Source organism: Podarcis vaucheri (assembly GCF_965113315.1).
Source record: "Podarcis vaucheri genome assembly, chromosome: 7".
NCBI lineage: Eukaryota > Metazoa > Chordata > Lepidosauria > Squamata > Lacertidae > Podarcis > Podarcis vaucheri.
The window spans coordinates 13,959,556-13,977,359 of record NC_138765.1 but is presented as its reverse complement, the minus strand read 5'-3'; the positions used below and the strand labels follow the sequence as shown (position 1 = coordinate 13,977,359).

The 17,804-nt window shown below is 43.4% G+C and overlaps 1 protein-coding gene across 1 annotated transcript; it reads left to right on the top strand.

The window, feature by feature from the left end:
• The first annotated feature begins 435 nt into the window (after positions 1 to 435).
• LOC309537743 (phospholipase A2 inhibitor NAI-like) lies at positions 436 to 12,620 on the top strand. The gene is made up of 5 exons (XM_082232738.1): positions 436 to 622; positions 1,967 to 2,089; positions 5,530 to 5,682; positions 10,807 to 10,953; positions 12,262 to 12,620. Exons 1-5 carry the CDS (start codon positions 571 to 573, stop codon positions 12,417 to 12,419), a joined length of 633 nt encoding a protein of 210 aa, XP_082088864.1. The 5' UTR covers positions 436 to 570; the 3' UTR covers positions 12,420 to 12,620.
• The last annotated feature ends 5,184 nt before the right edge of the window (positions 12,621 to 17,804 follow it).

Sequence of the window (17,804 nt, the reverse complement as noted above, 5' to 3'; positions counted from 1 at the left end):
GAAATTGAGGGTGCCCCAGGTTAAAGGGGGGACATGTCCTTGGAGCTGTTGGAAGGGGGAAGAGATTGATTTACCCCAAATGCAATTGCATTTAATGGGAGTGAGGGGATCCGGGTCAGTCTGCATTTTATTACTGTACCACAAGGGAAACTGTGGAGAGACATTTGTCCCCCTTTCAAAAAAGTTCATGTTGTCAGAGAAAATGCCTTGGCTTCCAGAAACCTAATCCAATTTCAGTGCTGTAACCTGATGGGAGTCATTTCCCACCATGCAGGATGGTGAAATTGACGCTGGCACAGATTAGGAGGTACGTGTCCTTGGAGTTGTTGGAAGGGGGAAGAGATTTAATTGGTTTTAAACACTGTGCTTTACATTATAGTAAATAATAGTATAGCATGATTAGACTTCTAAAAATTTGGGACACTGTCCTGAACCCATTGTTCCTGGGTACTGCCAAAGTGCTTCTTGTAATCACCTATAAATTCCTCCAACTAAGCCTCTTCATGCATCAGTTCCTTACTCATCCCAGTGCTGTTCTCAAAGTCCTTCTTGGCTCTTCAGCTCTCTAGAATGATGAAGACACTCCTGATCTCCTGCCTCCTCTTGACCCTTCTGAATCCAGGTGAGCAGAACCACAGCCGCTGTGCTGTTCATCCTGTTTCCAGGAAGGAACTAAGTGGGGGGTCAGCCATTAAAGCAGGAGAAGAAAGGAACAAGGACTTGTGCTTCCTTTGAAAGGGAGAGGAATAAAGCATATGGTCAAGCTACAAGGGATCCTCAAACATAGATAGTTTCTTCCCAATGTTTATATTTGTTTTTATTTAACCAAATCCATACTGAGAGGTGCAGTATCCCCAAGTCCATTGGGGGAGCAATGGGGGCAGTTGCCCACTCTTGGGTAAACCAGAATCCAATCTACAACAAAGAGTATGTTTCTTGAACTTCTTTCCTGTTTGCTTACCTCATCGTCCACTCAAATTCTGCCCCTTCTTCCTGAAACTTTGTTCTCAATGTTAAATCTTTACTTTACCAAATGCATACAGAGGTGTGGCATCCCCAAGTACATTGGGGGAGCAAAAGAGGCAGTAGTTCACTCTTCAATAAACCAGAGTCCTAGCTTAAATTTAAAGCAGTGGTGTCCAAACGTTTTTCAAAGAGAGCCAGATTTGATGAAGAGAAAAGCTGTGGGGCCCGACCAAATGGCCGACCAAAGTTTTTGAGCATTTTTAGGACTGAAGTTGTTGAGGTTTTTTCAGGATTTTACCCCAGGAAAATAAACTGCCAAAGGGGCCAGATTAAACCGACCAGTGGGCCCCTGAAATGGACTTTGGCCATGCCTGATTTAAAGCAAAGTTGCTTACATTTGTAGAAACTTATGATAGGATAGGAGACAATGTATAGGCACAATTCTTCTCCTATTTCGGAGCGGAATTATCCTTCCCCCCCCCCCTGAAATCTTTTAGTTTGCTGGTGTTACACACCACCCCAATCTCTGAGTGGAGTCAGGTTCCAGGGGTACCAGATGTGCTTACAAGAGTCTGTCATGTTTGGTGGTGCTGATGGGAGTTGTAGTGCAACAACTTCGGAAGGGTTAAAGGTTTCCCCACACCTTCTCTACTAGTCCTGTCTCTCAGAATGCAGGAGTCATCTTGGACAATCATTCTCTGGTCTATGCAAGGCTCACCCCCATTCACAGAGTTTAAGAACTACAGAAGGAATATATACTAGTTTGCAGAAATTAGTAGTCAAATAGTGCCTCCAATGTTGCAGAAAAATATATCAATTGTGAATGGTAAACATGAATCTATCCAGTCTGCTTTTGAAGCTATCAAATTTGGTGGCCTTTGCTACCTCTCGTAAGATGGAGTTTGTAGCAGAAAGTGTTGTGTTTGTGTACCTTGACGCAGACCTATTCCTCCTACACAGTCACTAATGTTTTCTAAACCCATTTTCCCCCTCTCTGCAGTGGCATCTCTGACATGTGAGTCTTGTTTCGGTCAAGGAAAAGATTGCAGTAATGCCACCACTGAGGAGTGTGACGATTCCAGGGACCAGTCCTGCTTGTCTGCCCTTGGAGTTGGCAAACTGTGTAAGTGAAAAGAACTTTCAACCTCTTTGATCACCAAAACGTAAACCCCCAGACTCACTTTCTAAGGCCAAAGCTTCGCCACAAGCCACAGAACATGACTTTTCATAAATTAGTGTTCTAGGTTCTGCATTGCCTGTAGGAGCAGGGAAGAAATTCAAGTCAGTTCATATTTAAAGGTGTGTTTACTCAACTGGCAGAGCAAAACAAAGCCATCCTTCAGAATTTGCCTTTTTCCCATTTTTGCAATTCAGTTGTCCAGCCATGTAATCATTAGACAAATGCACATACTAGGGTAAAGTGTGCATATAAGAACCTACAACAAAATAAAGCAACAGTCACCTAATTCATAAGAAGAGCTAAAAATAAAGATAGAAAAGATGGATATCAGTAACAGCAACAAAACAAGCCAAACAATACCCCTACCCAAGTGTCGGTTCAGCAGTCTCAGCTTTTGTAGTTGGAGTCAGTCTGTGTGGTTCCTATCTCCCAGGCCAAGTGAAAAATGACCTGCAAGGCAGAGAGCTAGTCTGCCAGGATTCACAGCCAATATGGTCAACAAGCATCCCCCCCCACCCCCAAGGGGGAAACCATGACTGCTTAAATCAGTATGACCCTGCAGATAGGGCCTAAGAGTGAAAATTACATTCAGACTAAATGTTGATGGGGGGGTGGGGGGGGAGTTGGAAACTGATATGAAAATGTGGAGAAATGAACTTCAAATAAGAAACCAAGAGAAACTGATAATGACATATTGACCCTTCCTAATAGCCTGGGGTACATGCTCCCTTTGTGAGCTCCACCATCGACTCTCATTGGTCCAGTTACAGGGTGGATTTGATTTAAATCACAATTTAAATCACTAGTCAGTAAAACTTGATTTAAAACATTTTTTTACATAAAGACTCATTCTTGATGGCGTAATCTTAATATTTACAACCAGATGAAGGTTTTGTTTTTGGAATAATAAATTTTCAGAGTAGTTTTTAAAGTTATATCAAAAATTACTGATTTGGTTATACTATTAGAAAAACATTGACAAATAATTATGAAATTTTTGTGAGGTTTAATAAATTAACTGTTTATATTTGGACTTCTTTTCTGCTGTCTTTTATTGGAAGGAGAAAAAATAATCATTTCATTAATAATAATTTAAATAATTTATTTAACTAAAACAATAACATTATAGCATATGTATCAATGTTTGTTAACTGATGTGATTAAACTTTTTTTTTAGAAAAACCTTAGAGGGAGTTATAGCACACATGAAAAGCTTAAAACAAATCCTTATTTGAGGATAGTCTTTGGACTATAATATAACTTAAATAGAAAACTATCTTGGGGGGTGGGTCCTCCAAAATCATTTAAAAAAAACACAATTTAAATTTTAAAAATCTGATTTAAATAAAAAAAACTAATTTAAATTTAAAAATCTTATTATTTTGATTTTTAAAATTGATTTTTATCCACGTTGGCAGCGACAAAACTTATTTGATTCATTAATTGCTTCCCACGAAGCCTTCTGAACTGATTCCACTCAATAAGGAGAAGGGTGGTAGAAAGCTCTGGACAGCCAAAGGTCTCCTGTCCTGACACATTCAACAAATAGATAAAACTGGAGAAATCTCTTTCTGCTCCATGCAGGGCCTGCTCAAGACAATTGGATACCTGAGGCAAACCATAAAATGTTCCCCACCCCGCAGACCGGGAAGAAAAGGTGACTGAAGATTAGGCCTGGGCGATTTATTGATATATCGCCCCAGGACCGGTATGAGGGGCAGACCGTGATGACAGATTCACTCAGCAGTAAATCGGTGGGGGAAACCCCTCCGATCCTGAGTCCCTCTGCCTCCAGCACCCAGCACGCTGAGGAAAAACAAAACAAGCTGCAGCCTGGAGCTGGAGGCAGAGGGACTCAGGAGGGGTGGCAGTTTCATCAACGATGTGAAATCATCATCGTGGTCTGTCCCATATACTTGCACTGGGAGAAAAAAGCTGCATGGACAAGGCTTATACATCTTGTTCCTCCCTCCCTCCCTCCTTAAACTGCTGCCCTCGCCTCAGCCAAGCAGTTTTGCGGAAACCCCAATCTGCCACTGGCTCACATGAGCAAGTAGTGGGGCGGGGGCTCTGTTAAAGTGCTCCCCCTCCCCAGCTGCAAGAGCCCCACCCCCGCTCCTGCTTGCACACAAGTAGGAGTGGTATCTCAGCTGCTAAGCAGGGGAACTGCGAGCCATGTCACCCTTTCCTGTTGAGGGGGGACGGCTGCCCACCTTTCAGTGGAGAAGTTTGATGGAGCCCCCACCTTGAGTGAGTCAACAGTGGAGTGCAGGCTCCGGGCGGAGACAACCTTGGCTGCCACCTGGCTGCCTTTTTCAGCACAGGAGGAAAGACGGAGCCCACTCTGCCAGTCAATGGCAGCCAGGAAGTGCAGGCAGCCCGGCAAGGGATAGGTAGGGTGGCTTTGCAGCCTGCGCTTTGCAAATGACCACCCCACAAGGAAAGAGGCAGTGTGCCTGCATGGGCACCAGCGAGGCGGAGGGAGCCTCAGAAAGGAGCTTCGAGGTGGTATTTGCTAAAATGTATAGAACTTAAGATAAGGTATTTTGGAACTGTAAGGAGAAGGAAGGGAATTTCTTTCAAATGTGGTGGATGTGTCCTAAGATTAAAGTCTACTGGGATATGTTATATAAAATACTTTTAGTAAAAAAACCAGAGGCTTTTTTATTAGCGATCATAGGTGAAGAAATTCCCCCCCAAAAGACATAAATATATTTATGTATGCTACTACGGCAGAAAGGATACGTTTAGCCCAGAAATGGAAGCAGTAGGAACTTCCAACGTTGGAAGAATGCCAGACAAAGATGATTGAATACGCTGAGCTGGTGAGACTGACGGGGGGAATCCGAAACCAGCCCGACGAACTGTTTGAAAAGGACAGGTTATGATTTGATACCTGTTTATAAATATTAGAAGTAAGTCTTTTAAGTATGGAGATAAAGTAAATAGGGTGATTTAGAAATGCAAAATAAAAGTGATTGCATATGGAAGTCAGGGAGGGGGACAGGAGGAAGTCAGAGCTCAATTTGAGCAAATATATACGTGATGAAGAAATTTTATTTGGTTGTTATAAAGGAAAAAAGAAATTTTAATAAACATTATATTAAAAAGAAAAAGGAAGGGGCTCCAAGGTCCCTGCCACAAACAACAGGGACATGGGGTGGCTCAAATGGGGGAGAGGAACTGACAAGGAGGTGACAGATCTTGCCTCCAAGGATCACACCACAGCTTCAAAGGCAGCAGCATCAGGCGATGCTTTTCCTGGTGGTCAGATCTCCTGCCCCTGTGGATCAGCAAACATAAGGTGATCATCAACCCTTTCCACATAGGTGGACCAGCCCTATCTCCAGGTCTAGTTATTTCCTTTTCCAATTCTTTTATAGTACTTTTGGGGTCAACAATGGTTCTCAAGTCCTGCATCGATACAGCGTTGTGTGATATAGGCTATGGCAGTGCCTCCATAACCTCATCACTGTACATCCAGAGCAAGGCCTCCTGCTGCAAGACAGATATGTGCAACAGCGGACCTCCCGAAAGTAAGTATCATCATCAGGAAAGATGGTCTCACAAAACTCAAGTGGAGCTGCAGAGGGGTTATTTTGTACTTGTTGGTGCAGTACTTTGTTGTTTTTTTGGATTTTGAGTGACAGGCCAAACTTTTCATAAACTTCTGGGAAGATATTTAGGATAGTTTGGAGGTCATCCTGTGAGCGTGCGCACACTATGTTGTCATTAGCATACTGAAGCTCTATGATGAAAGTTACTGTAACCTTACTCTTTGCTTTCAGCCTGCTCAGATTGAAGAACTTTCCATCTGTTAAATATATGATTTCTACTCCGGTGGGGAGTTTCCCTTCGACAATGATAATTGTCAGATAATTTGTAGGATCATGGCAATGAAAACAATGAATAGAGTTGGGGCAATAACACAACCCCGTTTAACACCTGATCCCACTGTGAATGGTTCACTTTGAGAGCCATTGTTATCTACGATGGTTGCTGTCATTTTATCATGGAGGAGTCGGATGATGTTTACAAATTTATCTGAGCAGCCAATTCTCAGAAGGACAGTCCACAGGGCATTGTGATTTACAATGTCAAAAGCCTTAGGTCACATACAGGGGTTGGTTTTGATCTCTGCATTTTTCTTGAAGCTGTTGAGCGGTGAAAATCATGTCCACTGTCCCCCTAGAAGGCCGAAAACCATTTTGGGATTCAGGAACGGTCACCTCGGATATTGTTAAGAGATGGTTTGCTAAGATCCTTGCAAGAATTTTACCACCTGCAGCTAATAGAGAGATGCCTCGATAGTTTCTGCAATCAGTTTCTGCAATCAGTTCTGTCACCTTTTTTTTAAAAAAAGATAATTTTGGCATCCCTAAAGTCTGCTGGGATCTCTTCTCTCTCCCAGATTTTTTTTGATGAGCTTGTGAAGTTGTTGTGTAAGTTCAATTTCATCCACTTTGAAAACTTTGGCAGGTATCCCCTCAGGTCTGCTGGTTTTTTTTGTTTTTCATATGGTTAATAGCTGTACACAACTCTCCCAGATGTGGAGATACTGCAAGCTCATCTCTAACTTGTTTTTGCAGAATTTGTGAGAGGACCTCAGCAGCTACGGGGGAGTTGCACTTAAGGAGATGTCGGTAATGTTCTTTAAAGCGGTTTAATAGCTTCTTTATCTTTTAGAAGTGTTATACCGTCTGCTGAGCGTAGGGGGAATATGCCATGATTTATTCGCCCATAGATGGTCTTTGTGACTTTGTTCACAGGCTGCAAAAATGGATGTTTTTAGCTTGGTCCAGTGTTCCTCGATGTTATCAAGGAATTCTGAAAGCAGATGGCCCTTAAGAGTCATTTGGAAGCAACCCCACTTAATGGGATCTTGAAGGGCTTGGGTGTTCATTTTGCGCCTTGTTTTCCTTCCTTAAAGCCTATGTTAAGGTATAATATTGATAGCCATTGTGGAGCATATTAGTCAGTGATCTGTCCAGCAGTCGTCGGCACTCAACATAGCTCTGGTAAGGAGCAGATCACGGCGATCTTTAGCACAGACAATAACATAGTCTAAGACAGAGGCAGGCAACCTAAGGACCATGGGCTGGATGTGGCCCAATCACCTTCTCAATCCGGCCCATGAACAGTCCAGAAATCAGCGTGTTTTTACATGAGTAGAATGTGTCCTTTTATTTAAAATGCATCTCTGGGTTATTTGTGGGGCATAGGAATTCGGTCATATTTTTTTTTCAAAATATAGGCTGGCCCACCAAATGGTCTGAGGGATGGTGGACCATCGCCCAACTCCTGCATTAAAATCACCCAGGAGGATGAGTTTATCTTCCTTAGGCATCTCTCCAGCTGAGAGTAAAAATTTTCTTTCATGTCTTCATCGGCATCTAGTGTTGGTGCATAAGCACTTATAAGAGTAGCCTGTTGGTTTTTGGTAAGCTTTATTTGGGGGGGGGGTTGAGAGTCACTCATTAATGCCAGTAGGGACTTCTGACAGGAGCTTCACGAGATCATTTTTGATAGCGAAGCCTACTCCATGTATCCGGAGTTCTTGCTCAGATAGACCTTTCCAGAAGAAAGTGTAGTCTCCTTTTTCTTCCTTCAGTTGTCCCTCACCTGCTCTTTGAGTCTCTTGAAGCGCTCCAATAGTAATGTTAAAACATTGCAGCTCTCTTGCAATGATGGCAGTTCTGCATTCAGAACGCTTGCTATCTGTGTTATCTGACAAAGTCTGTATATTCCATGTTCCAAAATTCAACTGTGTTTTACAACTGCTAGGTGGTGACCCCACTGGGCGCGGTCGTCCAGTCAGGGGGAAAGGGAGGCAGACTATGTTTAGGACACCTTTTCTAGCCCCTCCCCCTTTCCAGGGTGAGCAGAGTGGATCCTAAAAAGGGCTGCTCAGTCATGGATACAGCTGCCAAGCTGCTCAACTGCCTCATTCCTTGGGTCAGAGTGGCTGAATATGTATCTACCGCCCATGTGCTGGTTCATGACTAGGGGCTTCCAGATTTCATGATCCTGCCCCCATTACCATTTCCCGATCGCCAGGTGACTTTTGGGGTTTGGGTTTGGGATGGGTTTTTGGAAGACACCAGTACGTGAATTTGTTTTATGTGTGTAGATCAGTGCATGCTGACCAAGGTACAATCTTCGCATCTGCATAAATATGCAGATGATACCCAGCTCTACCTCTCTTTCAAATCAGAACCAGTGAAGGCGGTGAAGGTCTTGTGTGAGTGCCTGGAGGTGGTTGGAGAATGGATGGCGGCTAATGAATTGAGGTTAATTCCTGACAAGACAGAAGTACTGTTCTTGGGGGACAGGGGGCGGGCAGGTATGGAGGACTCCCTGGTCCTGAATGGAGTAACTGTGCCCCTGAAAGACCAGGTATGCAGCCTGGGAGTCATTTTGGACTCACAGCTGTCCATGGATGCGCAGGTCAATTCTGTATCCAGGGCAGCTGTTTACCAACTCCACCTGGTACGCAGGCTGAGACCCTGCCTGTCCGCGGACTGTCTTACCAGAGTGGAGCATGCTCTAGTTATCTCCCGCTTGGACTACAGCATTGGACTACTACAATGCGCTCTATGTGCGGCTATCTTTGAAGGTGATCCGGAAACTGCAATTAATCCAGAATGTGGCAGCTAGACTGGTGACTGGGAGTGGCCGCCGAGACTACATAACACCAGTCTTGAAAGACCTACATTGGTTCCCAGTATGTTTCCGAGCACAATTCAAAGTGTTGGTGTTGACCTTTAAAGCCCTAAACGGCCTCGGCCCAGTATACCTGAAGAAGTGTCTCCACCCCAATCGTTCTGCCCAGACGCTGAGGTCCAGCGCCAAGGACCTTCTGGCGGTTCCCTCATTGCAAGAAGCAAAGCTACAGGGAACCAGGCAGAGGGCTTTCTCTGTAGTGGCGCCCGCCCTGTGGAACGCCCTCCCATCAGATATCAAAGGGATAAACAACTACCTGACATTCAGAAGACATCTTAAGGCAGCCTTGTTCAGGGAAGTTTTTAATGTGTGACATTTTAGTGTATTTTTGGTCTCTGTGGAAGCCGCCCAGAGTGGCTGGGGAAACCCAGCCAGATGGGCGGGGTACAAATAATAAATTATTATTATTATTATTATTATTATTATTATTATTACTCACAGTAGGGTTCTGTTCCGATGGCATGAGTAGTCACAATGAACCGGTAGATTCCTATCTCCTGCAGCCCTTATCTGCCTTCACAGCCGTTATAACATACTGCTTGTTATCATCCACCTGTTCTGCCATTGAGGACTTTTTGGATAATTCTTTGTCTAGCTCCTTCCCTTTGACCTTACTGCCTTGGGTGACCCTGTTAGGAGTACAGGATTCCTGATGGCTTTGCTCACACAGGTCATAGGAATGTGGAAGCCCACTCACCACAATAAGGTGATGATCCAGCAAGTGAGAAGGCAGTATGATACCTCTGGATTGGCCAGGCCTTCTACAAACATCTGCAACGTGGGCTTCTGCCTTCACCAACAGAACAGGACTTTCTAAGAGGATATCTGCATTATTTAATAACATAGCATAGTAAACTGCACATAGAACAAAACCAAAAACCATGTATCAATAACAAGATTAGTTGAACAACATGCAGCATTCATGAGCAAAAATTACAAGGGAGCTTCACAGTTTTACCTTAGTCCTAGAAACATTCCTTGTGTGATGTTACTCACAGTCCCTCTCCTGCAGCAGCTTTTGATATTTACATCCCTACTCTTTTGTCCAAAGAGCTTGAGGTGGCATTTCTGGCTCTCCTGCTCACCATTTTAGCCTCAAACACCCATGTGAAATAAGTCAGGCTAAGGGGCAGTGTCTGGCCCCAGGTCACTCAGCAAGTTTCGTGGCTCAAGTACAGATTGGAACTCTGGTCTACTCCCACCCTTGTACCTGATGTAGATCTTCACTCACCCCTCCCTTCTTGTTGGGAGGAGGCACCATTTTGTGGTTTGCCTTAGTATTCTCAACACCCTCGTGTATGTTTTTATTGTAAACGCTATAACAACACTAGGACAAAGAATTCTGGGAGTGGTAATTTCTTAAGGGTGCTGAGAGTTAATTGGGAAACCCCGATTCCCCTCACAGAGCTATGGATTAGCAAACAAACCCCATACAATAGTTCTTATTAGCTCCCATTTTTCCTTAGGTGAAATCATTATTTTACCAAAACTAAGCACATGTTTTCCCAGAAGTGATTTTTTAAGTATAAAACTACTAAGAGTTTTCTTTCTCTTTCCCGCTCTTGGGAAGAGGGCCATTTTGTAGAATCTTATCATTTGTGTGCATCTGTGGCTGCCATTTTGTCTCTCAGAATGCCCCCCAATGCTGCTCAGTGCTAAGCCCAGTTGCTTAAAGTGGTATCCCTTTGCTTGAAATGTATGCTGTGAATGTGGCCCCAGTCAGAAATCTCTTGCACCATGCCTTGATGTAGCCCTGGATGAATGGAGGATGGCTGAAGCACTCCGCTTGGAGAAGTGCTAGAAGGTGGTAGGCATCCATCTTGGAAGGAGTTCAATTCCCACCCCTCACATACAGCAAGTTGTGGTTTGCATTTGCAAAAGAAATACATTGACTAATTGCAATGTTGGTGTGGTGTGGTGTGGTGATTGTTTTCCAGTGCCTGAGCATGAGACGAGGGAGCTCAATGGGCTAAAGTGCCCGAGTTGCTTCTCCATCTCTTCAGACGAGTGTGAGGGCAATAAGACCGTCAGCTGCAGAAATGCGGAGGATCAATGCTTCTACGCTGGGGGTCGCCTGAAGTTTGGTGAGTCTAATATAATGGAGTGCAGCTAGGGCCCCATCTTTAAGGAAGTATCATGCTACTTTGAGCAGTCATGGCTTCTGCTAAAAGACGCTAGGATACTTTGTTTATTAAGGGTCTGAAAGTTATTAGGAGACCCATGTTGCCTTCACAGAGTAAGGGGATGGGCAGGAGCCCAAGGAGGAGGGATGTGTGCACAGGGAGGTGGGAGGAGGGGAATACAGGGAAGGGCTAGTGATTTTTGGGGTTCTTGCCTGGAACCCTGCACCAGTTTATTCCATTTTTTCCCCAGCAACACCTTAAAAGCCTATTCATATAGGGACATGCTCTATTCCCTTTTGCTGTTCATTCGATTGAGTTTTAAACGTTTTAATCATTTTAACTGCTTTTATTGCTAATGTAAATATTTCTTGTAAACCCCTAGCAGTTTTTACTGCAATCAAGCGGTATATAGTTTTTGTTAAATAAAAATACATCTTAAAATTTGCACTTTAAATTGGAGGGGGCAGGATGGAGACCCACAGGCCCAGGAGCCAAAGGCATTCCTCTAGAACTCTCTCCGGCCCTTTGGATCCTCCTTATCCACACCTCCTTACCCTAGGCCACACCCCTCACAAGCCCCACTTCATACCCTACCTGTATGCTTTGGCCTGGCTGGATTGTTGCCCCTGAAGTCTTGGTTACCTGGATTGAGGACAGAGGGGGGTTGAATGTACAGTGGTGCCTCATAAGATGAAAAGAATCCGTTCTGTGAGTCTCTTCGTCTTGCGGTTTTTTCGTCTTGCGAAGCAAGCCCATTAGCGGCTTAGCGGATTAGCGCTATTAGCGGCTTAGCAGGCTTAGCGGATCAGCTGATAAGCAGTTTAGCGGCTTAGCGGATCAGCTGATAAGCGGCTTAGCAGGATCAGCTGTTAAACGGGCTTAGCGGCTTAGGATTAGCTGATAAGCGGCTTAGCAGCTTGGAAAAAAGGGGGGGAAGGAAAAAAAACCCCGCAGGAACTTGCAAGACATTTTCGTCTTGCGAAGCAAGCCAATAGGAAATTCGTTTTGCGAAGCACCTCCAAAACAGAAATCCCTTTCGTCTAGTGGGTTTTCCGTCTTGCGAGGCATTCGTCTTGCGGGGCACCACTGTATGTATAAAATAGCCTGCCATGTAAAGGTGAATTTTACATATGTTTCCATTGGCCAGTGGACCTCCCAGAAGGTCACCCAGACTGGAAAACAGCTCTTGGGCTGAAAAAAGTTGCCCACCGTTCTGTTTGAGGAGGGTTTGGGATTTCAAAAATATGTGTGTGCTTTTTTTTCCAACAGGGGGAAGCAGCTTGATTGGTGCTGTCCGAGGCTGTGCAACAGCTAGTATGTGTGACTACAGTTATGAGATGCTGATGACTTATCTTAAATCATTGGGATATGAGATCACTCAGATAGAGTGTACTGACGCAATGGACAAGGATTCCAATGAGCTGTAGCTGAGGGAAGGCAAACCTCCACCGCCCAGAAGAACCCACCATTTATGGAAATTGGAGGCCTAATGGTTGAAGCAGGGGTGGTCTCAGCCTGAGGACTCCCAGGCTTTCTTTCCAGAAGTCTAGAAGCTCCTCCTCAAAGACAGGCTGCATTTGACTTTCATGTGCAAATGAAGTCATTGAATCATGTCTAAAATAAATTTATATGGCAAATAATGTGTGTTGTATCATTTATCCAAATGCAACATTTGTTGGGGGAAATAATAGTGCTTGGGGATGGGAGCTAGATTTCAGGTTTGAAATCTCTGGCCAAACTTCCATGTCAAATTTAATTGTGTCCACTTTGGGCTCCCTTGTTGTCAGGGGTAGTGCATCCCGTTTCACCACAGCAGCCATGCTACATAACCCCCACCAAAGCATCCCTTCCCTAGGTTGTGTGGCAACAGCACAAAGTGGCATAGCAGCAGAAGGATCTGGCTAGATCTTATGAGATTTTGGCAAGAGCTTGCTGGAAAACGGTGCTGATGCCAGTGCCATTTCTCTGCTGCCTATGGGGCAGGTGGGACACCCACTTATTGTGAGAAAGACATAAACTGGACTGTGTACACAACCTTCAAAAAATAAAGAGAAGAAACATTTAGAACGGGCACAGAACCTCTCTGGATCCATTGGGACAAGTAGGCAGGGGAATGTTAGCAGAAGAGGAAGCAGATGGAGGAAGAGGCGTCGTAGCATTTTATGTAGTCTTACACAAAATGGAAATGCTAGTCTACACACAATATATGCAAACATTTTTGGAGGTCCCCCTTGTGACCCCAAGCAGAGGAACGATGTACCACCTACATCCCCATCTCCTGGGTCCTGTGGAGAAGCATGCAGTGGCTGCATTTGGCCCCCAGGCCAGAGGTTCCCCACCCCTGGTAGCGATTACTAAAGGGCTCCATAGTTTCCCATTTTTTTCTCTCCTTTGGCTTCCCTTACTCAGCCAAATGAGCAGCTTTGTGATTTTAGAAAGAAATTGTGAAACCATGCTTCTTCAGCAAGGACATTGTGAATCCACTCATCCTCAGCAGGTACACTGGGTGAGCACCACTTTGAGGCAATCAAGATTTGGACAAATGTTAGATTTCCCACAAGCTTCAACTGGCCAGAACTTACATCAGCCTGCTGAACCAGGCCTGTTACCATCAATTTTGGACGTGCAAAGACTTTATTAAATTCTTGGGTATAATGATTTAATCGGATATAGATCGAATTGTAAAATTAAATTTGAATCAAATTATAAATGAGATTTATTTTGATATTGAAAGGTGGGGAACTCAAAATGAATGTTGTTCCAAAGTTTTTATACATTCTTAGAGGATTACCAATACATAGTCCCAAATTTTACTTCCAAAAAATAAATCAACTATTGAGATCGTGCCTATGGGGGTACAAAGCCACCAAAAATATCACTACATAAAATGCAACTTCCAACCAAGGAAGGTGGCTTTGGTCTCCCAAATCTGGAACTATATCACCAGGCCTACCTGCTGAGTAAGTCTAACGATTGGAGAGCTAGCAGGAATCCCAATTGGGTTACTCTTGAATATAGTTTCTTTGAACCTCTTGTAGGGTGGACTAAACTCAGCTCCAATTTTATGAAACATCCTATTATCCTGGAGACTATTAAAGCACCTATAAAAATTTGGATGAATATAAATAAAAATAATAAGGACAACCCCTATCAGCATGAGAAATTAACAATATGGGCCAACCCAAAATTAAAAAATGGAAATCAAGTAATAATTTGGCAAGATTGGATGAAAAAAGGCATTTTGACATTGAATCAATTAATTGACAAATTTGTGGAACATAAGACTTTGCAGTGAAACACAATGGCAATACATCCAATTGATACATATGCTGGAAAGGCAGTTTGGCCCTGACGCTATAGCAGCATCGGAAACACCCATGCTGCTACAATATTTAATTTCTGCAACAAAAACAAAGAACTCTACACACTTGCACTATATAAAACCCTACTCAACAGAAAGAACTATGATTGAAAATATGATAGACAAAAATGGAGTGAAGAGTTAAGGGTACAGATAACAAATGATATATGGGAGTCAAGTATAAAATCAACAGAAATAGCTTCTATGGATCTAAGACTAAGACTTATTCAGCAGAAAATAATATTCAGAGTCCATTGGACTCCAGCAAAACTTTATGAGAAGAAAATAACAAATGCAGACAACTGCTGGAGATGTGGAAGTAAAAATGCAAACTTAGTACATATGATGATTAACTGCCCGATGATAAGATTATTTTGGTGTGAGGTGAGGATATATATAGCAAGAGTAATAAAAAGAAATTGTTATTTAGGGGATTTGAATTTAATTCTAAATTATATACCGGAAACGTGGGAGATTACAAAGATGCATATTAGAAGCAAAAAAACTTGTTTTGATGAATGGGAAGAGCCACAAAAAGATCCCATTGAGCACATGGATTGACAATATGGACAGACTAGTTACATGCAAACGAATTGACAGAAATTAATAATGGATAAATATGAAGAAATCTGGAAGGAATACTTAAGCGATAAGGCGGAAAGTGGTGGGAAGTAGGGGAGGAGAGGTGGGGAAATATTGTTAAAAAGGTGTAGTTATAGGTATATCAGTACTCAAATCTGAATTGTTAAATTGTGTTATTAGTGTTATTGTGGTTTTTGTTGTATGTGTTTTTTATGGTTGCTATTTGTATTGAAAAAACGATTAAATAAATAGAAAAACCAGGCCTGTTGTTCCAGAACCCTGTTGTCACAATGGCCAACCAGATTATTTATTTATTTCATTTCTATACAGCTTTATGTTTTAAAGAAAAATCTAAAAGCGGTTTACAGAATATTAAAACATCCAAAAAATTTTTTAAAAAACCTGTAGAAAGTCAAATATAGCGTTTACAGTCAAAGCAATATAATTAACAGAAAACTAAAATATTATCTTAAAGATTTCAAAATAAAACATTGCAAAGGAGGTCAACTACAGAATACATATTTAACACAACCAAAGTTACCATCTTTTTCGCTCTATAGGACGCACCTTTTCCCCTCCAAAAATGAAGGGGAAATGTGTGCGCATCCTATGGAGCGAATGCAGGCTTTTGCTGAAGCCTGGAGAGCAAGAGGGGTCGGTGCGCACCGACCCCGCTCGCTCTCCAGGCTTCAGGCAGCTATCCGCAAGCCTTCGGAGCGCGGTGGGAGTTCCCGCCACGCTCTGAAGACTTGCAAGATAGCTGCCTGTTCTGGAGGCTGGGGTTGGGGGAAGCTTGGGGTTCCCCTCCCCCAGCCCCGCAAGCTCTGGGAGCAGTGGCAAGCAATCTTGCCACTGCTCCTGGACCTGGGGGGGGGGGAATAAAAAATTTTTTTCTTTATTTCCCCTCCTAAAAACTAGGTGTGCCCTATGGTCAGGTGCGCCCTATGGAGCGAAAAATACGGTAACAAACAAAAAAATCTTAAACATTCCCCCCGCCAAAAAAAAAACAATTTCCAAGTGAAATCAAAATTTAAAACAGCATAATTTAAAACAGCACATTTAAAACAGCATAATTAACAAGACAATACAATATTTTCAGAAGCATGACACGGCTGTTTGGCAGGCACAAAAAGATGGGGCAGAAGAATCCCGTACTTAGGGTTTGAGGTCAGGCATAGCGATGTCCCTCTGGTCTCCCCAGGAGCCTCTTTAATAAAGTTGGTGAATCTGGCCCCGACCCCTAGGGTAGGCCAGGTCGAAAAGGCCTTGCAGGAAGCGGCCTTCACGACTCACAGCTGGGTGATGCCTGTGCAAAGCCTAAAAGCAGGACTGGATAGTGACACCACTCTCCCCCCTTGTGATTCCCAGCAGTTGATATTCAAAGGAATACTATCTCCAACAGCTGGGGTAGGATATGGCCAAGTGGGATAGTAGCCATTGATAGCCTTATCCTCCATGATTCCTTTTTCTCTAATCCTCAGTCAAGCAAATCCAAGTTGCTTCCTGTGAGCGAATTCCAGAGTTTAACCATGTGCTATTTCAAGCAGCATTTTCTTCCATCTGTCTCGAATCTTCCAACATTCAGTTTCATTGGCTGCCCACGGATTCTAGTGTTATGAGAAACGAATGAAAACGTTTATCAATTTTTTTATCTATTTTTAGAACCCACCTTATTTATCTTATTGCAAATTGCTTAAAACTGTTCTGAATCTTATGCTTTAATCCCACAATCCATCCTGAGACTTTAAGGTGAGAAGCAGAGAGTCAATAACAACAGCAAGAAGTAGTGAACACACTGGGAATTTTCAGGGGTAGTGGGGGGGGTTGATCACCACCAGGATGATCCATCGCTGTGGCTGGAGACTTGATCTGGAATCTGACATGCAGAAGTCATCGTATCATAGAGCTGGAAGGGAGCCCCCCCCCGTCATTTAGTTCAACAACTCAGGTGATAACTGCTCATCTGACAAAACTAGACATGACCCCAGGAAGGTGTACGTATTTGGAATTCTATTCCACCTTTTGCTGCAGATATGTGGGATTGTTACATGTCACATTGTAGCCTTATGAGGCTTTGCCCTCGGGTGGGAAAAATATTGCGCCCAGGAAAGGGAAGTGGGAGTCAACAGACACTCAAGGAATAGTTTCAGAGAAAAAGCTTTATTTCTACCATCCATGAACTGGTAGAAGGAGCAAGTGTGATAACTCACAAAACAAGCACAGGTTCACAGTCATTTGCACAGAGCATATATTTCCCTTCTAGTTCCCTCCCCTTTCTCCTCCTCCTCCAGGAGTCCTGCCCATGAGTTCCTCTGAGCATGAACAGAAAGCTCCTATCTTTGGGACTATTGTGGACTCTTCCCAGGAAAGGGGGTGAGAAGCCAAGGGGTTTCAGCATGTCCAACATGTTGCAACTGAATGAGATAAGAGTCAGTTCTGTTCTTTTAGCGAGGTCAATTGGCCTGAGAAATTGTTCTATTCAGCTACCTTTGTTACAGCAGAGCAAATGAGCTAATGCCTTTTAGCTGCTGAGAAAATGATTTTGAAAAGCTTTGAGAAGCTTTGAGCCTGCTTGGGGGGGGTGACTTCGGACCTAGGTGGGGTCACCTGTCCTCACCTTCCTTCAACATGTCTGTTTACATTCCAGCACAGATTGCTGGCATGAGTGGAACTTCTGCTCTGTATTGCTTTTGTTTTTCAGTCTCTCTCCGAGAAGACAGCAAGGAGTGAAGACATGTTTTCTTTGTCATGTTTTATGTCTAACTAATACGTAGCCTTAGTATTATATCTACACCTCAGGCCTCTTCTGTTGCGCAGTTTACACTACTGAGTAATGTGTGCTCAAGTATGCACTGCAGCTTGAGTCACT

Bases quoted from the DNA above. Each gene is read 5' to 3' on its own strand.
- LOC309537743 (XM_082232738.1), top strand. From the start codon at position 571: ATGATGAAGACACTCCTGATCTCCTGCCTCCTCTTGACCCTTCTGAAT. The intron at 2,090-5,529 runs GTAAGTGAAAAG...ATTCTTTTATAG, and splicing joins CCTTGGAGTTGGCAAACTGT to TACTTTTGGGGTCAACAATG. The intron at 10,954-12,261 runs GTGAGTCTAATA...TTTTTCCAACAG, and splicing joins TGGGGGTCGCCTGAAGTTTG to GGGGAAGCAGCTTGATTGGT.